The 27,888-nt window shown below is 40.8% G+C and overlaps 2 protein-coding genes across 2 annotated transcripts; one reads left to right on the top strand and one right to left on the bottom strand.

Annotated features, from left to right (window-relative positions):
- Positions 1–56: 56 nt before the first annotated feature.
- On the top strand, positions 57–12,450 carry ak3 (adenylate kinase 3). Its single transcript, XM_049559817.1, has 6 exons — positions 57–167; positions 320–1,051; positions 4,801–4,920; positions 5,176–5,348; positions 8,145–8,263; positions 9,482–12,450. Exons 2-6 carry the CDS (start codon positions 904–906, stop codon positions 9,591–9,593), a joined length of 672 nt encoding a protein of 223 aa, XP_049415774.1. The 5' UTR covers positions 57–167; positions 320–903; the 3' UTR covers positions 9,594–12,450.
- cdc37l1 (cell division cycle 37-like 1) lies at positions 12,073–27,078 on the bottom strand. The gene is made up of 7 exons (XM_049604999.1): positions 26,637–27,078; positions 24,191–24,493; positions 23,863–23,956; positions 22,832–22,947; positions 21,821–21,943; positions 21,022–21,195; positions 12,073–19,216 (listed from the first exon to the last, which is right to left on the bottom strand). The coding sequence occupies exons 1-7, from the start codon at positions 26,739–26,741 to the stop codon at positions 19,100–19,102; spliced, it is 1,032 nt and encodes a 343-aa protein (XP_049460956.1). The 5' UTR covers positions 26,742–27,078; the 3' UTR covers positions 12,073–19,099.
- Between the last annotated feature and the right edge of the window lie 810 nt (positions 27,079–27,888).

Raw genomic sequence — 27,888 nt, 5'->3', positions numbered from 1 at the left:
TACCATTCATAAAAACGCTATGGGCGTGGCTTTATGTTATTTTTCCGTCTTAAAGGCGCAAACATGACCAAAATGTAAACAAAGGGGGCTGCAACCGACATTTGTACGGATTATCTCTTTTATATTCTTTTAATACGGATTTTTGGCATAAAATGAAACAATTCAAAGTAAGCTAAACCCTGTTTTAGTACATAGTTTAACACAATGGTTAAACCCAGACCTAAAAGTAATTGTTTTCTGCACTCTTGAAGTGTTATTTTGATTTGTTATGTCTGCAAACAGTGTTAACTTCCTTTAAATCTCATCTGTGTCGTTCCAGACGCTGGCTAGAGAGAGCAGCAGATTGCTGTGTCTGTCTGCCAATCTACGGGACTGTCCGCTAAGGGGATCGGGGCTCGGAAGGGATTAATCGCACACCCTTGCCAACGAGCTTCTTTCCCTCTGTGGATCAATTGCATAACCGTGTTATTATATAAATACATCCCCAGTAAACCGTAAACACTGAACGTTTGTCAAGACGCCGATGAAAGGAGCTGATTGCGCCGTGAATGGGTCATCAGGGGAGCTGATCCTCGTCTGCTCCCACCACCACTACTCCTGCTGCTGGACTGACCGCAGTCATCTGCTCGCAGTTCTCATCTTCCTCCTCCGCCTCCCCCCTCCTCCTCTTCCTTCTGTCTCTGCAGGGAGATAAAAGCCAAGGTCCAGTCAGAGTCTTGACTGGCTGCAAAAGGCGCGCCCACTGCTGGTTGCGCACTTCTTGGAAAAGAAAGTGTATACCTGCTCCGATCCAGTTTCAACCGAGCATCCGGAGAGAGAGGGGGCTTTCATGGGAAGGATAACGTACGGATTTAGGATTCAGCTCCTTGAGTGAATAACTTTTGAGCAAATAGTCGTGCAGAGATGTCTCTTCAGAGGATTTTTCGTGTGGTTATTATGGGACCTCCGGGGTCGGGGAAGGGGACGGTGTCTGCGCGCATTACCAAAACTTTTGGACTGCAACACATTTCTAGTGGGGACATTTTGAGGGCCAACATCAACGCCAAAACCGGTAAGATATCGGTGTCCTATCTCAGACATGCACTAAGGTAGTATAAAGTGATCTTATATGAAAGCTTGATGTTTTTTTAAAGACTGCAGGTTATTTCAGGTATGTGCAACAAAAAGACACTTTAGATTGTTATCCGATGTCACTGTTGATGGATGTTATGCACTGTTGGAAACAACTTTCATAGCTTATTATTATACTCAAAGCATAAGATGGTTATTACTGGACGTTGTAATTTGGTGCAGGGCCGTAATCACCTATTTAACATTAGGGGGGTGATCTGAATTAACACCCTTTAGTAACCATCACTTAAGGGGGAACTTTTCAAATGGCATTTTTATGCCATATTATACTACGGCTGTTTTTTTTCACGAGTTTTTTGTCATGCCATTTTCATGTCATGAAATCTTTATTATATTACATTCTGCCTTCTTATGACGTTTTTATGACTTCTAATTTGATTCGATTGATTTATTTTGAACATTTAAAATAATAATAATAATAAAATAAAATAGAATATATTGTAGAAAAAAAACTACAAAACAGAGTCAAAAAAAGAAAGCATAAGCAGACTTGCAACGAGAAATATAAATTCACATTTCATGTCCGAAAAGGAGTAGGAAGAAGCAGCATGTTTGTCTAGTCCTACCCCCCAATCTCAAACTATACTAATCCATCACTAAGCAGACTACTACATAAATAATCTCCTCACAATTGATCAACCATTGTACTTCTAAATACCTGAGAACCATTAAACAAATATGAAAATAGAAACAATGATATATTATACTGACATTTTTATGGCATACTAGCTATCACAACTATCAGTTGACAGTGATATACCACAGGCAACACTGCATATTACATTCTAGTTTTCCACTTTGTGATGCATTTGGAAGTATTAAAATAGAGACACAGTATGGTGTTTGACATTAATTTATGTTGTGATATTTGTATATACTATTTTGAGCATATTTTAATACTGTAATGTGAAAAATACCCTCACTGTGGTTAGTTGTCTGCTGTGATAACATCGCCACTCCTACTGACATGATTTCCTATCTGGTTGTGATACACAGAGGTTGAATGGAAGGATTGGCATTCTCTTTAGTCAAGGTCAACCTGGTTTATAGAGCATGCTGTTTAATGTTTACACTGCAAACACTTGACACATTACCTGAACTTTGGAAGGAGGCCCACTGCTCCTCAATATCACCTTGGAGGAAGCTAAGGAGAGGTGTAAAGATAAGGGAGGTTGCACCTTTGTTCAGTAATGCAGGGTTACAGTGAGGATTGGAGGCTCCTGCAATCGTTACTGCTGTACAAACAAGCTTTTATTCTCATTGCGCCCGAGTATACTTTCATACTGTACACGTGCAGACATTTCCAAGCCACTCAGTTTAACTAAATTGCTCTGTTGTGACGCAGCTGAGTAGCTCCACGTCTGCAGCTGGCAGTCAAAGCAGTTCCTCTTATTGACTCTGCCAGCTCAAATTTTCCCAAACATTCCTTGGATCTGAACCAGTGACCTTCTACTTTCTGAGACCTCATCAACCCTCTCACAAGTCACACTGAATGTCTGTTTGGGCGTGGGCATTGCATTTTAAACAGACTAATACACTTATCAGAAGCAGAAAGCTTCTTAGCTGTCACTTTGCCAGCGCTCCTCTTGCTAAACTGGTATCCATGCAACAATGCTTTGGCTTTCCAAACACCTTGTTCTGGGTACATTGTGCAGGCCCAAAACATGCTGGTGTGCCTTCATGTCACTTTTGCCAAATAAACAGATAGAACAGTAAATCATTCAGCAGTCTGTCACATCAACAAAGAAAAACCCTCATGACTGAAATGATTTGTCCTTGCAGATGCATTTTTCGTTAGCTTCACCATTTGCTCCCTTTTTAAGGTCACAGCAGGACACAAGCACACTCAGGTCGTTTCTGCAAGGCTTCACAGGAAATTCCTTCCTTCAGCTGGACTGTGACCAATTAAAGTGGAAGTGACAGAAGGAAAGAAACTCTAATGCCACGACCTCTGAAAGCAGGATTAACCTGCAAAAAAATTCCTTCAAGTAGCTTTACAGGAGGAATAATGTTTGCTTGAGCAGCTGTGGGGAGAAGTTTGCCTAAAGGGCCGTCTGCTAGACAGAAATTTCTTGGTTAAGGTTGGAAAAAAATGTTTGGTTTGGGTTAAAATGAAAAGAGTTCTGCCATCAAGGCAAACTTTCCCCATTTGTACTCATGCAGCTTGATTTTATGGTGATTATTCTCAGATATTAAAACCCTAGATGCCATAACTACAAACATGCTGCACTGATATATCAAATGGAAACATACTTGATGTTTTGTGCGCCATTTCTCTGTTATTTGGCATGCCAAATTATATGTTTGTGAACCTTTGCTTCCCTTAAATACAGCTCAGTCAGGAACACTTTTGTCAAAGAAAACTTAGTATTATATTTGGCGGTATGGCTCTGTTCTGGGGCCCTCTCTGGCCTCCCTGCCCTTCCATGTGCCTACATGGAAAGCCTAAGGCAGGGAGGGCAAGAGCAAAGACCCCCCTGGGAACAGAACAGAGCAGCATCAGTGACAAACAGAAATTACATTGATAGTCAGATACAGCATGAAAAGGAGGAGCTGGGATGGAGGAAGGTTGCAAAGCAGTTTACAAATGACATTGATAAGGCAGATACGGCATGAAAAGGAGGAGCTGGGGTGGATGCGGGTTGCAAAGCGGCTTGCAGAGGAAGCAGCAACAGTAGGCAGGCCAGAACGGTTTGAATAGGGCGCCCTGAATGAGATTCACCAGTTGGTTGCATAGAAAGGAATCATGTGATCTATCAGCTGACTCCCTTCCATCAATCAGCTGCTCCATCAGTTAATTAGGCTGTTTGAGGTCAGCTGATGTAGCTGGGATATGAGCTGAGCTTGACATCGTGTCCTGCCTGAACTAACGCTGTGCTCAATTTCTGTGGCGTTGAGTTGAATTTAGTTGGATCCCCATTAACTACAGTGTTGCTACAGCTATTATCGTTTATAGTTTAGAGGTCATATTTTACAAAGTTATTAAAAACAAACGATAGTGTCCATTTAAGAGCAGGAAATGTGAGTGTGCGATGTGTAATTGATGTTAGCGTAATTAGGCGTGTGTGTGACAAATTAAAACATGGACATGAGCTCCACAAAACAGACTTAACATAGCAACAATGCAGCCATTACAACTTACATAATGACACAGCATTGCAGAATACACAGGAGAAAACTAAACACGCACACACAGACATGACAAGCTCCAATCGATTCTGTCATCAGCCTAAATGAAAAAATCCATCACACACACAGTGTCCCCAACATGTTGCCAAACACAGTACCGTCGGTTTCACTGGTTGCCAGTTCAATAATCTTAAAATAGTCTGTTTCACTCCAGTATCTGCGACACATTGCCAACCATAATACTGCCCATTTCAATCCAGTATTTAATGTGTTCACAATAATAGACCTGTTACAAACACTACCAGGGTTAAAGTGGCTATAAACATACATGAGCTCATATTTTTCTGTAGAGCATTAATGCCATTGTGAGCTTTTGGCGAGCAGGTGCAAGCAATCTTTCATATTGTGATTCAAGTGGCATTTATAAGGTTGAGATTCAAGATTTCTGTTAGGACAAAAAGTAAGAGTATGACAGCATCCCCTCTCTGTGTCTGCTTTTCTGTGTGTGTGTGTGTGTGTGTGTGTGTGTGTGTGTGTTAGAGCTCGGTCTGCTGATGAAGTCCTGCATTGATCAGGGTCAGCTGGTACCCGATGACGTCATGTCTCGTCTCATTCTGAGTGACCTGAGAGCGATGGACCACAGCAGCTGGCTGCTCGATGGTAGGAATGCTAATTTCTGCTGGAAAATAAGTACTAGTATAAAGGCAGTGTCATATCAGCACTGGGTGTTTTAGATATTAAAACAACTGTGAGATAATTAACACACACTTAAATTCATATTTAAGAGATATATACAGTATGATGGTTCTTAGTTCTTAGACCTTATTTGTTCTTATGGTATTCAATTCAGATCCTGGTATTTATCACATCCTTCTGTCTTCCTTGCTCTCCTCTATCTATCTGCCTCTCCACCAGGCTTCCCTCGTACAGTATCTCAGGCCGAGGCTCTGGATGGGACCTATAGAGTGGACACAGTCATCAACCTCAATGTACCTTTCCAGACCATCAAAGAGAGGCTCACGTCTCGCTGGACTCACCTTCCCAGCGGCAGAGTCTACAACATCGATTTCAACCCTCCCAAAGTCCCTGTAAATACATCCTCTCCTACCTGTTTCTCCTTCTCTGTTTTGGTTTCTAGTTTCTGAACATCATCAGTACAGATTCTGTCAGCACAAAATAATGTTACCAAAGTTATTTTGATCAACATTTTGGTGCATGTTGCACCCTGTTTCCATGGCTACAGACAGAGCTCTCTGATGATACTTAATGTAGGAAACAGGATCTTTAATCGACATCACAAGTTCTCTTTGACAGACTTTTTGTCCTTTTACACGTTTTCAACCTTCCTACATTTATTTTTAAAATTATTAGAAAAATGAATTTAAGATATGACCATAATATATGTATAAAAACATACCGTTTAAGCACAGTTAAGGTTGACAAAGTACGACTTAGAGAGCCTGCTTTTGTGTAACTGGTGGATGTTTCACGCGTCTGTGGTCACGGATTCTGTCTGTGCCAGTGATTTGTTGCACGTTCCATCTAGATTTCCTGCACAGTCTGGCGGAGTAACACATTCAGTAAATCATTGGCTCCAGCCTAGAGAGAACAATGTAACAGAAGCAGATAAAAAGTGGGATAAATCCAATCAGGTCAAGGGTTTAAAATGTCAATATTTCCTCTTCCCTTAAGTTCTTTAAGCAGCTGCCACCTTTAGAGACTAACAGTGAACACATCATTTCATCAGAGGCATCTTGTAACAGAAATCTGAGTTTATCTTCCAGAATAGCTTCAATTGTTTGAGGCATGAATTCAAATGTTGCAGACGTGCATCATTAACTTCACGCAGATTTCAGGACAGCACATTATTCATGCTGTCCCCCCACACACAGTGCTCTGTAGAGACTGTGTATGCTCTCTGAAGACTCTTATATTCCTGTAACTGTCTCATCACAACATCTCCTGCTGAAATATACCGCACACCATTGTTATTGTCATCATTATGTGAGTTTCTATTTAGATTGGCTTGAGATTGTTCAAGTTCATATCATACCACATTAAAGGATGTTAAAGGAAACAGATCAGAATGTAGTAATCTCCAAATAAAAAGCTGATTTATTTCTGATGAGACCAAGAAAACACACAGAAGCGCATTGCATTCAAGGAATAAATGAAAAATGGACACATTTTCTCGTAATTATGAGATAAGAGCTCAGAATAAAACATTATGTCTGTAGATATAATGCTTTTATTCTGAAAAACATTGACCGGAAGTCCCATCCTTGTGTTTGGCAGTGGACTCACTCACTTTACAAATCAGCTAACATTATTACAGTATCAGCGAAAGGCCTTATTAAAGTACGACATCAGGACATCGTAATTACGAGTTCTTATTTCGTAATTACGAGACCACGTAATTACAAGATCTTATGTCGTAATAATGACATAAGATCTTGTAATTGCGAGATAATGTGTCATTTTTTAAAAATTTATTTACTGAATGCAGTGTGCTTCGGTAAAAAGACTATATGTGCAGCAATTCCCCAGCCATTCCTCTTGCACCAAGCAAGTCAAAAATGACTAAGTCCACTACTTTGGTTGATGACCAAATACCTGCAAAACTAATGACATTCCTATCGGCTGTAGCTGTACTTTGTCTTTAATGTTTATTAGAAAATGCTAGCATGCTAATTTTAAGGTGAATGTGGCCGACATTACAGATACACACCAGCTTGGTAGCTTTCGTTGCGTCAGAAATGATATAGAAGACAATTTAGCTAGTTTAGTTTAGTTTAGTTTAGCTTAGCTTAGTTTAGTTTAGTTTAGTTGATTAATAAGAGGACAGTGTGCAATGACATTAATCATTTACAATGAATGAAAACATGGTTGCACCACATTTAACGCCAATTTCCATCTGTACTCCTACACATAACAAGTCAACGCAATAAATCAGAATAAAATAGGTGCAAATCAGACTACAGTAGCCATGTTGTGCTATGTTATAACTAGAATACGCTTGCTTTAGCCGGGTTTTGGTTGATTCGAAATAATGTTGATTCGCAAAACGGGGGATGGAAACATTTATCTTCGAATTAAGTCTGACGTAGCGCACCTCTCTCCATGGTGATATCCACACTCTGGGTCGGGAAGGCGGTAATGCATTTACAAGCTGGTTGCCAACCGCCAGAAAACGTAGAAGAAGAATGCGAGACTTGTTTTGTTTCCAGTTATGCGGAAAACTCGCACGAAACACACAGGATTCGTATTTCTTTTAATGCGCATTTCCCAATGATTCGAATCACTTTTGGATGAAAACATAGCTAGTGAATCCATGTGCCTACATAATAGAGGCAGTACATACACACTGCACATTACAAAATACAATATAAAAAACACAGTAGCCACCTTGTAAAGTGACCAGGTTACATGTGCAGGTTCCCTTATACAATAAAAACAAGAAGCACACACTGCACCATACAGACAACATTTTGTCATGTCACAGGAGTAAATAATAGCCTAAAACTGATGATGGTTACATTCCATTTAGCTACTCCAGCAACTACATTCAGTCCCTGTGCTGCTGTGTCTGGGTTTGGGCTGGACTAATCCTGTGAAAGAGTTGTGGACTAGTATAACAGCTGGAAGTTCGATGCCTTAACCCTGTCTTAAGTAAATCTGTCTCAGCAGGTTTCTCACTTCTCTTTCTGGTAAACATTATATATGGTGTTTCCTCTCATTATACAGCAGGCACAAAAACAGTGAGCTAAACCATTCATTTGCAGCATGCAGAAAACATACATTTAAAAAGTGCTATTACATCATGTTGTGCTGTTGTAGTTTTTAAGGAATGAGTCAGCAACCATGCGTTAATGTGTTTTCTGCAGGGTTTGGATGACGTGACAGGGGAGCCTCTGGTCCAGAGGGACGATGACACACCAGAGACGGTCACACGCAGACTGAAGTCCTATGAAAACCTGACAGAGCCCGTCTTAGAGTACTACAGGTAGTGTGGATAAATCTATGTTAATATGTGAGTTATTTTCTGACTTTATTACAGTAACCTATTTGGCAGCTGTACACAGAAACCTTAAAGAGATAAAACGGGCAAATGGTTAACTGCAATTTCAGTGTGATATCTCACTCAGGCGTACCTCACACACGTCTTTATATATGTAAAAGGCAACCAAATGCTACTGAACCTTGACCTTGGTTCCTCCCCACACATTCCTCACAGTTTCTTGCATGACTGAAGAATTACTTAAGAGCCACATTCCCACAGGACAAGCCAGTATACGCAAACACCCATTTTCCTCTTCCTCACTTTTTAAATGTAAAAAATATCAAGGATTACTAGAATTAATAAAACCCAGACAAAAAAACAAAAACAAAAGCAGAAGTACTAGAGTTGTGAGGCGGTGGACCCAGTTTGTGCATGCATCATGAATTCTATTTCTGGACTAATTAGGTAGGAAAACATATTACTCTGCGTTCCCCTCAAACCACACGGATGTGCTTAGCTCGTGTCCCACTTATTTTTTACCATTATGTTTGAGAGGCTGTTCATCATTTGAAGGAAGTACAGATGGGGAACAGGGGGCAGAGAGTGCTCTCTTTAAGGATGAAAAATGATTTTGATTCCTATTTAACATCTTTTATGTGCTGTACGGAATATTTTATGATGTTTAAGTGGAAACAGAAAACTTCCCAACACCTGCCCAGACGCTGCTGTCACATAGACAACCAAATCACTTTCCATTTTCCTCAGAGCCTGCACATGGGGCTTTTTTCTTTGCAAGGTAGAGGTTCCACGTTTCCTTCGCTTGTTCCACCATCCACCATTTCTTCTACTGAGAATAGTTACTGCAAAAAACTTACACTGAAACTCTAGTAAAGAACAGAAAAGTGCTGTCCTCTTCCTGTTCTCGTTGCTTAATGTTTGACTCACTTCCTTTATGCTGTAAACAGAGCCTTCACTTTCCCGTGAGATGGTACCTGGTGGCTACAGAATAGCATAGTGGAAGGGAGACTTACAGGGAACCAATCTGAATGCAGATGATGTCATTACATAGCCATTACGTTGTGCAATCAGCTTTTGCTTCATAACTTTAAGCAAAAAAACTTGTCTGTTTCTACTTTCACAAGTGATTAAGAGCTCATACACACATTTTTCTAGATTGTGACTGAAGAAAAACTGATTTATGTTTGTCTTTTTCCTTTCCAGGAGTAAAGGTGTGCTAGAGACCTTCTCTGGGACAGAAACCAACAAGATCTGGCCACATGTCGAGACGTTCCTCCACAGAAAACTCCCCTCCGTCCAACAGAAAGTCGCATAGGCACGAGAAGGGTTAAAGTTTACTGGCAGAAACCAATCTGTTTGCGACATCCAATCAGGTGCCACTTTCTGTGAAACAAGAGAAGAGCCATCTGTGTAATGATATATTATGAGGAGCAGGCTCATACAGTTGATGTCAGGAAGCGATAGTTAGACTGCAGATGTTGTTGGGAAAAACTCCACTGTTGCACTGTGTCGATCACGTCTCTGAATTTAGTTTGGCTAAACTCTCAGGACGCTTAAAATCCTTCAAACATTAGCGTTTAGACGTTTCACAGATTGTCTCTTTATTTAATTATGTGCCTTTATAAAGCCAGGAGACGTCAGTGAAACGAAGATCAAGGTCTTTAACAGCACAGTATCAAGGTCACATTCACAAGAAATGTTGCAAGATAGAAATAGTTATGTCAAGTCTTCTCTGGTGAAAGCAAGCAGCTAAAGAGTGGAGTGATGTTTAGGTGTTCTTATTGCAAACATGAGTACTTTTTTTCAGTTGATGGCAGCCACACCCAGCAAAATGTTTTGAGATAAATTAGAGGCTTTCCTGTTTTCTCTTGCTTTGAAAGCAATAACGCATGTTCATTTTGCCCCCGCACAACAAAGATATAAATAGCTGCCTTATCGGGACTGTTTGTTCAGGGTGACTACAGGTGTAAACAAGGTAAATTTAAGACCTTTTTAAATACAATAAATATAAAATGTAATATAAATTAGCACTAGCATGGGGTTAGTTTAACAAGACAGACTAATTGCGGGATAGAAATGCGAAGAAGGGGCAAAAATAGAGGCATCGCACACATACAGGTGTTGTGTTAAAGTCTGTTTCCCAGGCAAATAGAGTTCCCCTCCTGTTAAAATGTGTCCCTCCCTACTCTGGCATACAGTCTTTGACACAACACTGAATTCTTGCGATGATGTCACTAAAAAAAGTTTAAAGCTACAGCTGGTAACTTTTATATGAATAGCTTTTTGTCATATTTGCGTAAGCTATCCCAGGGGTCAGCAACCTGAAGCTCTTTAGCCCCTCTCCAGTGGCTCCCTGTTGGTTTGACAGACAATTATATGGAAATGAATAACCTTTTTTTTAACATTTCCATTTATTTTTGTAGGCTTGAAGTGATTCTTACATTCTTCAGCTGTAAAAATGCGTAGCCTATACACCCATTTAAAAAAATGTTTTAACATTTCGTCAACTAAAATATGCGTCATACATCTGGCCTGGGGCCTTTTCCTCTAAAAACATCACTAGCGATGGCTACGGTAGCCTTGGGTCTTCCTAGCTCGGTTAGCTGTGGATTCAAACTCCGAAAAGGGAAGTCTCAGGGAAAAATAGAGAAGCTAATAGTGCATGGACAAATTTGTTTGCGTTTATCAGCAACGCTGCAAAGTTAAAGTACCAAATAATCAAATATAGCTCACTGCAGAGGAGCCACCTTGTGCTAAAACATATTAATGAATGCTCAAGTACATTTATTATGAGGCTTAAATATGTTCTGCAGCTCCAGACAGATTTTTTTTTTTTTAGCCGAAAATGGCTCTTTTGATAGTAAAGACTGCCGACCCCTGAGTTATCCCTACATCCTGACAGTAGGACATAAGACAGACAATCTGTAAAGAAATCATGTTCCTCTGCTTCCTCATAGTGCTTCTAAAGGCATTGGCAAGAATCACTGCGCCTGAATAAATCAACTAATCAGAGCCGAGTAATCTCATAACTGGCAGTCAGTTGCTGCTTGAAGTGTGGTCAAACTGTCAGACTAGGCAGCGTTGATCAAATGTGAATCAAGATTCTGTCACTGCATTGCCTTTTTCTTTCCTTGAATATGTTCAGAAACATATTTTAGTGTACTGTTTATCTGTGATATGAGAAACTTTGCTCTAGCTTGTGAGTGGTGCTCAGTTTTTGCTTGACTGTTTCCAAAATGGCAGCTGGGTCGCAGTGCATTCTTGCAGGAAGGCCAGGAACTAGAGGCAGAGGAACATGATTTTTTTTTCCAAAGATTATTTGTCTCATGTACTACTGTCAGGATATAGTGACAGTTTATCAAATATGAAAGTTATTTTTTATAAAAGTTACCACCTACAGCTCTAAGACTCACCCATTTTTAAATAGTCTTAAACTTGAATCATACTTCCTACTGCTTTTATTGGTAAATGTGTATTTTAAGGACCTGTAGCCACCCTGTTTGTATGCATTAGGTAATTACTAAAGGGATTTGTGCCATGCGCTACACATTACTGTAAATTCACTTTTGCACTAAAGTGCCTTTTGCTGCTGTGACAGGCAGCTCAGTGAATGTAGTTTTTAATGTTTTTATGAACATAAACCACAACCACACTCACTTTATTGAACATTTTTAAAGTTTTTATTAAACCATCATAGTGTAACACTTTATTTAAACCACCTTAAGTCTTAACAGCCTGTGAAATATGCCACATTATTTCCATTTTAACCAGGCGTTTCATGTGGTGACAAGGTCTTTAAGTGTATACTGATATTTGCCTTTTCAATGCCACTGGACAACTAAGAACCTAATTTTAAAAAATGTATTAACTTAACACATTTAAAGCAGAGTTTGTACAGGACTATCATCTTGTTCGATGACATCATGGCATTCAAGGCTGATCAGCAGTTGTGTGTTTTTGCACTTAAGTCTTAAGAATGTTAGATCGTGTGATAAGCAACAGAGACGCTAACTTGCCTCGAGAATGTACTGTAGATTTATGAGTGAATGTTTCCTGAATTGTACTGTGTGTATGTCTTAAAAACTTGAAAGCAATGCTTAAAAGCACATCTCCTCTTCATAGACAACTTACAACTGTGTCGTGAGTATTTATTAAAAATCACAATAAACTTCTGATAGTAGTTTGTGTCTATATATTACTGTACACCAGAGTTACACAGCTGGGTAGTCGTTGTTTTGACTGATATTGACAGTAATACATCTGCTGCTAAAACAGACAATTAAACAGAGATATTATCTTTTATTTACTCCACACATGCTTCTTCCTTGTGCCTACATTACCCACAATGCAACTCAATCTCATGGAGCCTCAAGCAGCAATGAGAAGTGCATTAGAGGTCTTGGTAAGCTCAAATTTCCAATCATGTCTCAACCAACGTTTCATAAACTTATCAGATGTTTAACAAAGAGCTGCAGCCGCTGACACCAGACACAAACATGTAGCACTTGTTTTATATTTCAGTTTCTCACAGCAGCAGCAAGAGAAGCCAAATCTTACAGTAGCTCACTGTGAACGAGAAGTATATCGTTTTCCTAAAGCTCATAGCTTAGTGACAGTCTTACACTCACAAATCCTGTGATATAGATAATTTAGGAAGTTCCGACACCATGGGCACTGGCCACGGGTTTAGGACAACAGCTTAAGCCATACAATATTTTTGCATAGTTGATAAGTCACTGTGGACAAAAAAAGAAAGACAAAAAACACATTAAAAAGAACGGATCTTTAGAAATGTGATTGTATATGGTACTTATCAAAAGTCAAGGTATGAACTACTGACGACTGGTACGCCCTTAGTTTGGAGAAGCAGACAGGAGTACCGCCACAGAAGCTAAGCAGTGCTCTGCTTTGGATGGTGACAAGAGTAAAATGTACTTAGGCCACCTAAAAAAAAAAAGTGCCTATATTCAATGTATTTGTCACTTAACCTTGCTGGCAGCTTCAGTTCCCATCTATGCTCTCTTCACAGCCAGACTCCATTGAGAAAAACTGTAATTTTACCTCACTGAACATAGGAGCTGCTGGTCTACCGCTGCCTCAATTTATTGGTTTGTTGGTGTTATTGTGCGACTTCTGCTAATCCCAACTAACTGTTTTAAATGCCAAAGTCACACAACAACACAAACAAACTATCTGATTGAGGCGGATATAGACAAACAGCTCCTGTGTTCAGCCATGTTAAATTACTGTTTTTCTCATTGGAATCTGGCATGTAGAGAGCGATAAAGAGAGTGATCGATAATGGCGGTCTGACAGCAAGGTAAAGTGGTGAAAATATTCTAAATATAGCATACACTTAAACTGATATTGATTTTTTTAGGTGGCAAACATGCCTGCTTCTCCATCTGGGGATGTGCTGACTGCCATCTACTGACTATACACTGACTATAGATAGGTACAGCATACAATTCCACTTTAAAAAATCTGAACTATCCCTTTAAAACCACCACAGCACATTGTTTTAGCGTCCCTGCTCAGAACACATCTGCCTTTGTTTACAGTATTCAAGATACTCGTTATATGTGCACTGCCCCCACACCAGCACTGCAAACATACCATACAGTCAATCTGCAAAATAACAGCTGCACTGCAGAATCAACAACGTATCACACAGTAGCTTTAAGTCATAAACACACATATTGTACTTTAATGCATCGTATGGTGTCTTTAATTCCACAGTCTGCAGTAAGAATCTCACTGATTGTGTCACTCAGCAGATTTTTACACTGATTTCGGCTGGCTGTTAAATAAAGGAGATTATTATTGTGGGGACAGTTAACTGGAAGCCTGTGAAATCTGGCAAACGCTCCCTTGAATTTGATCGACAAAAAAAAGTCAGCAAACAGAATATATGAAATAAAACAAAAAATGTCACACGATTCAAAACACAAGCTCGTCTAAAGTCTGCTTGTAACTTAAAATGTACAGAATTCGTGATTAAATTCTAGATGACTGGGAACACAACAAAAAAGGGACAAATTCAAAATAAGGTAAGGGCAAGAATAACAAAGTCAAGTGCTTCAAACACTCAACCTTGACCTCTCAGAGAAATATAAAGTGCAGGACACATTCAGATGCAGAAAGTTCCCTTCTGCGAACAAACTTGTGAAAGTGTCTTTGTGGAGCGTTCAGCCCTTTTTCCCCTCCCCTCCATACTGGTGCTTTTCATCTCATTCTCAGATGTAGAGCCAGGAACTGTGAACTTTAACTTCTACAGAGCACTTGTATGAGTAAACTGACAGTTGTGGTTCAGTACAGATGGCGAGAAGCTGGTTGAGAAAAACCAGAAACAATAAATACAGAAAGCCAGTTCAAGCTTTGAGGCTTTGATAGTGTGAATGCCTGATAAAATAGCTGATAAAATAAACATAGGACGAGGAGGAGCATAATTCAGGTGATGAATAATAACCAACCAAACTGGCAAACGAGTGTCCTCTTTACACCTTACATTACCATGCCTCTTGCCCCCAGATAACACCTGGCTATGGAATTCACATTTCCACTCGACACCGAGATTGTCTTAAACATCCTCATAAAATTGAGCTGACTGTGCCTCTAAAATGTGTGTCAGCATCAAAAGTGCTTTGTCATGTTAATAAACGCTGATCTGTTAAATTGTTTTACATCCTACAAAGCATGCACTGCCGTCTTTAGCTTATTATTCGTCTTTGTCTTGTGTTAAGAAGCTTAAATCAATGAGCAATTGACTATTGCTCTGAAAGGCTGAATTGTTTCTGTCCCAGAGGACAATACGAGCAACCAAGTGAACAATTGCTGTCATTCTCTGTTACTGTATGTGATTTCAACTGATTCTCCAGTAGGCAATGCATTATGTATACTTGGTGGATTCATGTGTGCACAGATACATGAAATCTGAATGTCAAAGATGCATGTCAATGGCAGATGTAAAGGAGGTAGTTGAATTACTTGCGAACTTTAATGGCTACTTTAAGCCTCTCCAGACAACACTAGGAATACTTTTTGTTTTTAAGAGAACCTAAAAGGAGCTGTATATGATATTCAGAGCATCATATAAAAAGAAGATACAGTGGAGTAATGGCGTCCTGAGCAGAGAAAGCTTCTCTGTTCTTTGTTGTCAAAGACGGCCCGGCCGTACATGAATATTAAGAGCATGCGAGTCCCTGCACTGCGCTCAAAGGCCAGTTACCGCAAATAGCAATATCCATAATATCATTGTTGCGGAAGCCTAACGCACACCCTCCAGTCCCCCCCAAGGTTAACACTGTTAGCTCTGTCAGCACTGTTACTTAGAGCTGGGTAACTGTACTTGATATCTTTAAGGTATCGACAACGTTACCCAGTGCCAGGTAGCACCAAAGCTTCTCCACTTAAACAATACCTGGCTCTGATACTTTTTCTTTACCCAAATCTGCTCACAGCCAATCACTGCAAGCATTCTTCAATTTAACACAACATGTGATTGGTCCACTACCACAGCAGCTACAACCCATACAGTCTGTGGTGTGATGAAATTAACCGCCGTGTGTTTGACAGAGTTTGCAGTTGAGCGTGCAAAAGTATGGCTATACGACACGCCTATAGCATCTGGTGGCGTTTTACACAACTGAATGATTCCATTCACCTGATGGGTAGTCGATATAAAGGGTATCAAATGAAGCACTCTGTTTGTATCAGTATCACTGTAAGGGTACTGGTATACCCAGCCCTCCTGTTGCTGTTGTTAGCACTGTTTGCGCTATTAGCACCCTTAGCTGCTAGCTGCCGGCTCAGCCACCTCTGTGCCGAGAGCCACATGCAGGCAATCCCGCTTAGACTCTCAATCACAGATGTGCTCTGAATATCATGTAGAGCTCCTTTAAAATGACTCTTGTGCTATCTTTCAAGAAGCACATACATTACATGAACTGTACCACTCCTGAAACTATCACATGCTCTGACCTTCATATATCTATCAACCTGCTGTTACTGTTCAAAGATAACCATTCATTTTTATTGACTTTAAGCAACAAGAGAGGCAGCTCTTGATGGCCTTTCCAGTAAAACACAGATTGGTAACAGTAAGGTAATGACACGATAATGTGTGATAAATGCCAATATTTGCACCATAAGCTACCATCTTGAAGCATCCCTGTTGTCTGCTCATGTTGGAAAACTCTGAGCCAGCTAACTGAGCTGCCCACACACTGCATTATTAATCCTCTCCTGATAATGAGCCTGTGGGTTGTACACAGCTCCATACATCCATCAGTTGTGAGACTGAAAGCTGTAAAAGCCAAGGCCCGCACGCAGGGTGAATCTGACCTTGTGAATGTTTTTTACTCCTAGACTGTAATTTGATTCTGGCCTGCTGGGTTATAATGTGTAACTCAACCTGGAACCTCTTTCCAAAGCTTTTTAGTCCAAGTTACTTATTTGAACAAAACTTTTTGAAACAGGTCCAGTATTGAGTGAGACTGCAGAACAGGCTGCGATGTAAACACTTGAACATGTTCGCACTCGTCAATTACGTACACTAAAAGTTCTTGTTTTTGCCACTGACAGGCTCAGATTATTCAAAGTCTCTGACAGCACTGTGGAAATGATCCCTACAAAGGCAGACCTTTTTGTTAAAGAGTAAAATCCTTTTTGTTGAACCAGAAAGAACCCCAAAATCGCTACAGACAAAACCCACCAGACTCCATTTAAATTAACAGTAATTTTAGCGTGTATAGAGGCAGCATATTTTCACATCTAACTGCGTGAATTACGGGTTTAATTCAACCAAACCAGAGTTGGTGATTGTTGAAACAATGAAAAGACAAATCAAGTAGGGTTTTTTGTTACAGTCGACTTTGAATGAAGTGTGTTTTACAACCATAAACTTACTGATTATTTAAAAAAGTCTGGTGGGTTTGGGGATACTGATTTTGGAGCGGTTTCTGGTAAACCAAAAAGGATTTTACTCTTAAACAAAAAGGTCTATCTCTGCAGGGATCCTTTCCATAAGCTGTCAGACACCTAAAGAAATAATCAGAGGCTGTCAGTGGCAAATAAAAAAAAGCACTTTGAGGCCGAGGTTGCAAAATGTGAGGCCCACCGCACTGCTTTTGTTTTTCTTTAGCTGAATGCCACTAATAAAAAAAACACTTGCTGCATCTTTTAACTGTTGCCAGGCAACCACCCCATCACGTCCTTACACTAACCTTCCTGTGTAATGAATAAATCTACCATCTTTTTTTTTTCTTCACAGTAATTAGTATCTAGTTCCTAAAATGTTCAGGCAGAGGGTACTTGCTGTAGCTCTGGTTGAGGGTGAGAAGCTATCAGCAAATACGGAAACGGTGATCTGTGTGGGTACATGAGACCCTAAAAAAAAAAAAAAGGTGGATCATGGGGAGTACCACCAGTTGGTGCAGGAGCTTCTCCTCGATGATGGCCGTTTCCAGGCATATTTTAGGATGACTGGGGGGGCAGTCTGACAACCTGCTGTCTATCATTGGGGCGTATAGCTCTCTTTATCCACCAGTTTCTCCTCCATTGTGTACCAACTGTAAACTTGTCATGCTTGGACAATGGGAAAAATGAAGACGAAAAAAAAGAATGACGTGGGGTGCTTTTCTGCTTTTTTCAATTTGAGGAGTTCAGAGCGCTCCGGCAAAAACACCAAGTGCTTAGAGTGCAGAAACGCGAGGCGCGGTGCAACACAAAAACTGAGCAAAAAGCTTCAGTCATTAAAAACAATTACAAAAACGTCGCTAGCTGCTAAAACGCTTTCTGTGTGAGCTAAACTGTAAAGTGGTTACATTGCAGCCTGTCTCGCTCAGTACTAGACCAATTTAAAAAACTTTAATCCCTCAAACACAAAAACATGGAAAAATATGGTCCAGGTTGAAAAGTACTTAAGCTACCCTTTAAATGCTGAAGAAAACACAAACCCAAGTAACCTCAGCTGCATTTGTGCTCTCTGTATTCATTACAGATTCAGACATTAGGCTATAAAACACAGACAAGCTGGTCTTTGCTCATGAGTTTATAGTTTAGCTTTTAGCAACTCAAAGAAAAAATAATAAAAACACGTGAGGCCATGGATGTCTTTAAAAAAAATTCAACAGATCTCATCCACCGCACAACCACCACCTCTCTGTTTACAGTAGTTACTGTATACTGCCACATGATCAGTTAGTTAAATGTTACTTTAAGAAACTTTGCCTTAACAAATGTCAAGCACAGTATAGCAGGCCATCTCATCTTGTTGGCCATTTCAATAAAATGTTCACCATTAACCAAAATTTGAACCACAAACAGGATACAAAGCCACTGATTTGTCAGTAGTGTGTCTTATGATTAATTTCAAGCAGCAATAACGATACTCCTCAGACGTCCACCGACCTGAGTCCTACCTCGGGCACTGGATTTGGTACTTTACCGCCCAAACACTTGGTTTAGTATTCGTTGTGTTGTCTGGATTTTGCTTCTGTTTTTCAGGAGAAATAAAAAGGAACAGGCTTGAAGGATAAAAGAACTCCATCTGTAAAACCAGCGTTATGGCACAACACATGCATTTAGCTGGCGAGGGACACCGCAGGAACCAACTCATCAGTGGCCAACCACAACGGCATAAAATCAAACACTGAGAAATAAGTCATCAGTAAAACATTCTTTCCTGCAGCGTAAGAGACCGATCATGTCTGCTTTTATTCCTGCTCTGCACTGGTGTGTTTCAGCCAGGCCTGCTTAGGTGGTTCCTAAATGGGGAGGCGATGGAGATGGAGGAAAAAGCAGAGGCCGATCCTACAATCCCTAGGAGGTCTCCATCATGCGTATATCGTCCGTTTCTGTAGCGTCGTCCTTTGTCCACCTCCCTGAGCTTGTCCACAGTCCAGCCTCTAAACAACGCTTCATAGGATACTCTGCCACCTAGTGGAGGGAGAAGAAGACACAGGGGTCCAATGACAATCAAAAACCATTCACAGGTGAGGATTGTCATGCACATATCAAAATCAAAAACAGGTTTAAAAGGAGCTGGAGAAAGACTCTGGTGTATTAACCTACTGTTGCCTTGTTTGTGGATTATGATGGTTACGTAACTGCACTTTGCCTCTTAAACATGTAGTGCCCTAATCTGAGATGAAACTACGACTCTGAACTTGGAATTCTGCACACATCTTGCCATGAACGAAAACAAATCTGGGAGCTTCTCCTGCAAGCATTCTCCTCCAACCACTCCTCAGAGACTGACTGAGAGTTCAAACGGAGGTGAAGGGGAGCCGCTAGTTGAGGAAAACAGCTCAAATCCAAAAGCAGGACCAGATGAGCCAAGCTGCGCTTTCAACAAGCTGGATCACATTCCTGGGTAGCCATCTTTCCTCTGTGGGAGAAGGGGGGGAGCTTTACGCTTTTCTCTGAGTAGATACTTGGCAGCTCGTCAAGCTTTGGGGCCAACTGAGGGAAGGAGGCCTCATTCCATCCCCAGTACAAAAGGCTCTCAAGCTACAAAGATCATGTTTAGTAGAAGAGCCTGTGGAATATGCTATTTGGCAACTTTCACACTCTACTTAACCTGAATGCTGAGACAAACAAAAATGTCTTTCCTGTATGTTATTACGAACAACTCAGAGGTCAGGAGGGGCATTTGTCACTTATGACACATCTGTCACATGCAACTCCTCTTTCCCTTAAAACGGCGGAGCGGTTAAATTCCACTGACACTTCTAGGAAAAATAATGATGCAGAGAAATGATATCTGGGTGGGGATTTTTTTTTGGTATACCTGACCAGCTGACATGATGGTTAGGAAGCAGAGACAAAAACTGATGGCAAAGGTAAGGATATTATCTAGTGTTTGGACTTGCAAAAGTACAGTACATGCAAACATGCATACACTGCATATTTAAGGGTAAAATAATTTATTCAACCTTGCAATAAATAAATTAGGCAGCACCCAAAAATCCAAGCTAATTTGGCTCAGCAGTTTCAGGTAAGATTTTAACCAAATTTGCTTTTCTAGTGATTAAAGTGATGCTAGTTTTAGCTGCGTCCGCACATAGTGCATGGAGCTTAGCACCTTTGAAAGTGATTCTTCCCCCTCAATGTGATTTAAAAGGTTTCATTTTAAAAAGAAGTTTGAGACACATGGTTTTTTTAGTAAGGAAACAGACAACGTCCACTGTGGTGCTGTAAAACAGTGTCAAGGTGACACTGCAGTGTGATTTATGACGCCTGACAAATGCCATTTATCATCTGTTCCTTATCAGCGGGCACATTTGACCGAGTCAGGTAAAAACTAAGAGTTAAGATGTCCTATCAAGTTTCTGTTGTGTGAGAGGTCAGGGTTTCAAATTAAGGAAGACAACAAAGGCTGCCTGGTCTCACTGATAACATCGGCAACATGACAAACTGCACGTCCTGGTTTGCAGGTAAAGGAATTTTGGCAGCTGCTGCGGCCACAAGTGTAAACTCAGGTTTTAATAACTCCCATGAATCCTTACCTTATGCATTGTCGTGATGTCATCACATGAAAATAGTTTCTTGCATATTTTGTGGCAATCACATAATTAAGAAATAGAATATAGGTGCTGAAGCTTCAATGCCAGCATCCAACTACAGATGACCCTTTTGAGTTCTATATAATCACAGGACTAACATACAATAGCTCAATGGTGCCATCTAACAGCTGTGTGGTGTAACTGCAACAGCCCATGCAAAAGAGAGGGAACACTTACTTGAGGTAAAGAGGCCAGGGCTTCTTTGGGCTCGAGTCTACAGTTTGTGCCAATTTTCTGTTGTTCAATGTTAATAGGTGCATCACTTCTAGACCTGACTGCGTATTCTTTCACTCTGTGTTTGAAGGCCTCGAGCTCTGTATGGAAGACTTCTAGGTAGACGTCTTGTCCTTCCTACACAGCAACCGAAACAACAGTATTAGGAGAACATGCTGCAACATATCTTAAAAGAAACATCTTTCTGAGGGAGAATTAAAGGCTTACTTGGGTATTTCTTAACCTAGACCCTTTTTCCCCATGTGTTTGTGTCTAAGTGACGAAAGGGAACAACAATTTTTGAAAGTGGCCCGGGATTGAGCAAGAGTCTGGCAGGTTTGCTGACCAGGATTTTGGGTCTGCTTCTGGTTAAACAAAACTGATCTTACCCTTCAACAAATAGGTCTATCTCTGTGGGCTCCTTTTCATAATGTTGTTAGACACTTAAAATAATAATCTGAGCCTGTTAGTGGCAAAAACAAGTAAAACAAGTAATTATAGTGTAAACTGACAATACACATTTGCCCATTAACATTATATTGCAGCCTGTTTCACCGCCGTCAGCAGTAGTGCTCCTGCTCAATACTGAACCAATGTCAAAAATTGTCTCAATTAGTCACTTGGACACAAAAACATTGAAAACAGGGTCCAGGCTGAAAAATTCCAAAGTAAGAAAATCAATCAAGCAAAGAGCCTTGAACATGCCCCTGTATACAGCTGAATGAAATTCACACACAGTATTAACTGGATGTTCATGTCTTACTTTGGCTTTGTGGAAGAACTGTCTGAAACAGCCTCGAGGATCCTGCTGAGAGTTCGAGGCCATCTCCAAGATGAACTGCATGACTACAGCTTGGTGTGCCACCTGCTCCATCAGCGCTTCTTTCTGCAGGACAATACACAGTTTTTAAAGTCATGTCTCAGATCACTTCTTCTATCTATGTAATTACTGAATTCTAATAGCATAGCAAGTGTGTTTACAGCTACTGAGTGATATAAACTCACTGGGGCATCACTGTGAATGTTATTTGTCAGCATCTCACTAAAAATGGTAAAATCTGGACTTCCAAAATCTTTATATTCTGTGATGCTGCATTAGTTTAAAATTGGTTTTGACAATTACAACCTACATATGGGACTAACAAAGCAGAAGAGGCCATTAATTTATTTGGAAACTAATCCTCTGAGCTGGCATTAAAAGAAAGAGGGACAGCTAAACATATCTGACACCTGAGTACCAAAGACCAATTTCAATAACCAAAAAAGTAGCCAAAATTGGTGACCAAAGAGAATGTTAATGATGGATGAACTGTATTTAGCTTCAGTTACATGGTCCTGTTTTTTTTTTTTTTTGCATGCTGCCTCACTGTCACAGCTTACTGGGACGCTTAAATAGGACAAAACCATCATTAGTTATTAGCAACATCTGTGCTTTTTCTACTGACAGCTCATAATCTCTCACTATGCTGATTACACTGCTGTGAAAACGAACTAAGTTAAACTATCCACAAATGTTCTCTCAGTGTCTGCAAATGTCACTGCACATGCTCAGGCTTGTGGCTCCATGTTTACACTGCTTTTCTAGTTTGATGAGCTGAGAGGAACCAAACTGGCCATCATTCATCACAATGTAGCAATATGCCACCTGCTGCAACAAGATGGCTTTTATGCCACAGAGGCATAAACTACATCCGGCTGTAATGACACAGACTATGAGGTTTTGTTAGTAATAAAAAGACAGAATAACACCAGTCTGATTCTTTCAGTACATTACCCCTTCTTGTTGTAGTCTCATGCACCACAGAATTAAGTAGTTGGCCGTTTCCTCGCAGATGAGCTGAGGCCTCTCTGCAAGGAACCGCTGACTGTCGTCCCATCTATGCAACATACCTGACAAGCGGTAAGATCATCAGAAACAATCCAGCACTTCTTCTTCCACATGAAAAGCCCGTACATGTAGCCCATATATTACATTTGTCCACATAATTTTTCAAAGCAGTCTGTATGTTTTAAAACTGATTTTCTTCCCTAAACTACAGACACTTTATGCTTATGGACACTTTTTTGAGAGAGGCAATTCAACATAATGACTCTACAGTTTTTGTGAAAGTCACACTGATGGTATGGTAAAAGCTGAGAGTACGGCTGGGCCGACTCTCACTTTAAGATTGAAGAAAAAAACGCCCCAGCTGCTTGTATTTCTTTCAACCAATCACAATTATTCTGGGCGGTGCCACAGCAACGCTGCGCTTGCAAAAATATTGCCGGGGGGAAACAGGTTTTGGTGTAACACACCCACAAAAATAGTGCCTACAGGACGCGAACCATGGCAGAAAAATGGCTACATCCCCGCAAGATCCAACACCGCAAAAGTTAGTAAAGGACGTGTTGAAAAGTGCTACACAACCGGCGGTGGTAGGGCGGGACTTCAGCAGGTGGCTCGTTCCGCCCAATGAGAGGCTGATCTATGCAGTGAACTTCCGCCCACTCAGACTACTCTATAACTAACAAGGGTCAGGGGTTTGTTGAAAACCATAGGGGACCTGCATTCTTCTACCACAGTTGGGTTTAAAGTATGAAGAAGAAATTCCCGCATAAAATTTAATCGTTTATTTATGCACATGACAACTAAATATGACCTCTACCATTAAAACTGGAGAAGACGTCTTGTCTTAACATGCAACAATATTAAAGCAACAAGTTGAATAGCTAAATTATGACATTTTATTTAACTTTATTAACTTACCATTAGTCTGAGGACAGGACAGTTCTTATTAGAAACTTCAGATATGGCGCCTCACTTACCAAAATGCCTGAGCTCTTGGTCATATTTCTGGAGAAACGTCTTGCATTTGTCCTGCTCCATTTCCACAGGTTGACTTTGGACATTAATGATACTCTGGAATAGAGAGAAAACATTAACCTACTGCTGATAACTTTATTATATGGTCAGTAGACATTAGGTACACACAGTCAAATAAGAATAAGATAATGTTAACAGACAACACAATATAATTTGTCTTTTGGAATATTTCATAACAGAGGGTCAGACATCAGTCATGATTTTGTTTGCTTTTAATTTTCCACCACAATAGCTCACTTAATTAAGTAAAAAGCCAAAGTGTTTGCTTACCTTATCAAAAACGTCCCAACTTCCGACAGCTCCAAGCAGAGGACTGCGGCTGGGTCCCTGACTTCCCAGCATGTTCTCCTTGCGGCGCCACTCCTCCTCAATGTGCGTGAGTTCGGTGGGGCAGGCCAGAGTCCGCGCACGTTCCTGCTCCAGGGACTCGGAGCTGTGGACGCCTAGGGAGCATAGCTGGTCCTGGGCCTCAGCCAGCCTCCAGCTGGAGACGATGGAGGCTTTCACACAGCGCTGCTGGCTCTGGCACAATGACGCCATGGGACAATCACAACGGTGCAATGATGATGACGACTGGTGTGAGGTGCGATGGAAGAAAAAGAGATGAGGACATGAGAGAATGGCAAGATACTGTCAGAGACTCAAGTCAAATAACAGTAAATCTTCAACATACATATTTATTACATACATATAAGCCTTTGTACAAATTGGAGCATCATACATTTCCTGTCTAGCTACTCCAGTGTTTGGTACATCTCAAAAATTACCTGCTGCTTTCTATTTCCTCCTCCACAGGGCCATGATGGCGAAAGCACTTTGGTGTTAAAGGCCTTTTCGCACCTACCTTGATCGCTCCAGACGTTGACTTTTCAGTTTGATCCGAACCCAAATTACAGGTGTGAAACCTCCCGTGGACCACAGTGAGGACCAAACAGCTGAACATTGGTCTGACAAAAAGAGGTGGTCTCAGTCTGGCTCAAACTGGACCATGATTCGGTTTATTTTGAATGATTCCGACTTTCGGACCAAATACAAGTGACAGTTTGTCAGTGAACATAACAATGCTTTTTCAGCACATGGGAAGAGGAGGAAATGGCTTTATAAAGAGTCCACTGGAAAAAAATCCCCAAAACTCCTAATATTTTTCAATTATTTTCCAAGAGGATGAGAAAGAGGGGATAGGAGATGATGGGAGAACCCATCTACAAATCAATCAGTGTCAAGTATTGGGAGACACAGCTCATGTAGGTGATGACCAAAGGAATCAGTTATGTCATGTATAGTTGAATAGTTTAGTTTACTTGCTTAATTGCAATGTGAAACCAAAACAAACCAGACCAAATGTATACAGTATAACAAAAACAGAAACAGACAAAAAGAATCTTCTTAGATTTTCAGGTGTGAGGAGCGTCGGTGGCTTAGTGGATAGAGCAGGCGCCCCATGTACAAGGCTGTTGGCGGAGCGGCCCGGGTTCGACTCCAGCCTGTGGCCCTTTGCTGCATGTCATCCCCCCCCCTCTCTCTTAACCTTCCTATCAATTAAAGGCAAAACTGCACAAAAAAATATCTTTGGGGAAAAAAAAAAAAAAAAAAAAAGATTTTCAGGTGTGAAAAGGCCCTAAATTTAGACTGATGGAAAGTTGACACTACTCTGTCTGAGATCTTAGGGATGCTTTCCTTTACAAAGGGGGCAAAAGGTTTATTAAACTTTATTAGCAGAGTGTGCACATCTTGAAAGTTAATTAAAACATTTACACATTGGGCACATGCAAGAATCCTGTGATAGTGTACTATCATTTGTTTCTACACTGTCTGTCAACACCAAATTTTGATTGAACATGCAAAAGCACCCACAAGGTGGGGTCCCATTAGCAACACCCCCCTTAGTTTCTCCTTTTTCCCTCCCCAAGTTTTCTATATGGTCTGAATACATTTTTTCCCACAGGATGACTTGAGTCAACAGCTGACACCTATAATCTGCCCCCTCACTCTCAATCACACACAAAATGAAAGCCATTGGCTCATGAGCTCCCATTGGCACAGGGTGGGGCAGAGAGGGCTAAAAATAAAGGCGTGTTTCTATTTTGTTTATGGATGCCAAAACAATTGAATCCCTGTTCTAGCCAACGCAGACAGCAGACAGCTGTCAGTGTCTGAGAATATCGAGGGAGGACCCGGGGGAAAAGGGAAAGTGAGCTGCTGCTGCTCCATGTCTTGTTGTGGCCTGTTATCTCACCATACCACATATGGATGATCATTTTGAAGCGTTGATTTCAGCCATGTCCTGACAGGCTGATGACACAGCAAGTGATCTATTTTTTATAGTAACAACGCCTTGAATTAGACTATCTATGTTAACTCGATGAAAGCTGGAAGTTTACATGAGGCATTGAATGCAGCATGCAGCCTGTACACTGTGGTTGTGCAGCATGAGTTACTGGCTAAATATGATAGTTAACTTAGCCAGCTAGCTAATAAGATAATGACAACAGAAGGTGGACACTGGGCAACAGAGTTTAAGTTTAGTTAGACTACTGAAACACACACGAGCCCATGCGTTGCTGTGAAAGTTGCCATGAACTCACTCCACCGATCCCCAAACAGGTTTAACGTTAGCTAGTTAGCATACCTCTAATTCCGTTAGGTTACCTCAGCGATGCCAAGGAAGCTAAAGCTACATGTTCCGCCAACAAACCGACCGCTATGAGCTAATTACCTGCTGGTGAGGATAAACACCGCTGAAGCCGTTAGCTGCTGAAGCTGGGTCACTGCTAGACTCTTCATCGCTGTACACTGGAGCTCCGTTACCCAGCCACTCCATCACTGCTACGCAACTAGCCTGCTAGCTCCGCTGCTATGGGGTCCGCTAGCTAATGCTAGCTGTGTCTTGGGGACCACAAACAGTGTTGCTCTGTGTGGTTAGCTGTCTGTCAGAGTTGTGTATAAGCTAATCACCGGTCTGAGAAGTCAGCAGAGCCGACTGGGGGATAGGAGGCACCGCGGCTGTAAATAACGTTCGCTACAATAACAACAACAGTCACTGCTCCAAGGAACCCGGCTGCGTCTGTTTAAGAGATGACGCTCAGAGCACGTGGAAACACGTTGACCACGTGACACGCTGACGCCTGTCACTAAAATTAAATACTGACAGCTCTACTTTTTTCTCGACGTTTCAGTTTCAAGTATTAGAGCTCAAAGGAGAAGTCGATTAATCGATTGATGGAAAATTAACTAATTGATAACTAATTACTAATAACTAACTAATACAAACAAGTATTTTAATAACTTTTAAGCACTTTTATTGCAAAAAGGCTAAACAATTTTAGGATTTGTTTTTATTTATTATACATTATTGCATGAATAGCCTCCTAATATACGTTAAACAGCCACAGGAGCCATTTTTATGCATTGATTACTTACTTTTAATACTTTAAATACTAGCTCTGACTTCCTGATACAGGTCTGAAACTCTTTGCCTCTTTTAAATCTTACTTGATGTTATGATTTATAGTTTTACAACTCTATGATTTTATGAATCAGTTAATCCGTGTTTTAAACTTTTTAAAATGTCCTTTTTTATTGAATTGCCTTGTCTGTTTTATGTTCATCCTGTCTATTTTCATGTGAAGCACACAGGGCTTATACTGCCTTACAGTGTGTCAGAGGATAGTGAGGACAGCAGAGAGGATCACGGGAGTGTCACTGCCCTCTGTCCAGGTACTTTTTCAGAGCCGATGCAAGAACAGGCCTCCTTCATCAGGGATCCTTCACACCCTCTCCCAGGCACTTTGAACTGCTGCCATCAGGCAAATCTAGGACCAGTAGACTGCTTAACAGCTTCCTCACACAGGATGTTAGGATGCTAAACAGTTAAACTGGACTTTATGCACCTTTTACATACTCACTGCACTGCACATGGTCACTTTAAATGCCAAATGCCAATTGTCACTTTTTTTTTTTTAAAAAAA

This window comes from Epinephelus fuscoguttatus, linkage group LG18 (genome assembly GCF_011397635.1).
Source record: "Epinephelus fuscoguttatus linkage group LG18, E.fuscoguttatus.final_Chr_v1".
Taxonomy (NCBI): domain Eukaryota; kingdom Metazoa; phylum Chordata; class Actinopteri; order Perciformes; family Serranidae; genus Epinephelus; species Epinephelus fuscoguttatus.
This window is presented reverse-complemented; position numbering and strand designations above follow the sequence as displayed.

What these genes read in the sequence shown, in the direction of transcription:
- ak3 (XM_049559817.1), top strand. Translation starts at nt 904, where the DNA reads ATGTCTCTTCAGAGGATTTTTCGTGTGGTTATTATGGGACCTCCGGGG. An exon ending in CAACATCAACGCCAAAACCG is followed by an intron (nt 1,052 to 4,800) that starts GTAAGATATCGG and finishes TGTGTGTGTTAG; the next exon opens with AGCTCGGTCTGCTGATGAAG. An exon ending in CCCGTCTTAGAGTACTACAG is followed by an intron (nt 8,264 to 9,481) that starts GTAGTGTGGATA and finishes TTTCCTTTCCAG; the next exon opens with GAGTAAAGGTGTGCTAGAGA.
- cdc37l1 (XM_049604999.1), bottom strand. Translation starts at nt 26,741, where the DNA reads ATGGAGTGGCTGGGTAACGGAGCTCCAGTGTACAGCGATGAAGAGTCT. An exon ending in TGAGACTACAACAAGAAGGG is followed by an intron (nt 21,944 to 22,831) that starts GTAATGTACTGA and finishes ATTGTCCTGCAG; the next exon opens with AAAGAAGCGCTGATGGAGCA. An exon ending in CCCTGGCCTCTTTACCTCAA is followed by an intron (nt 19,217 to 21,021) that starts GTAAGTGTTCCC and finishes TCCCTCCACTAG; the next exon opens with GTGGCAGAGTATCCTATGAA.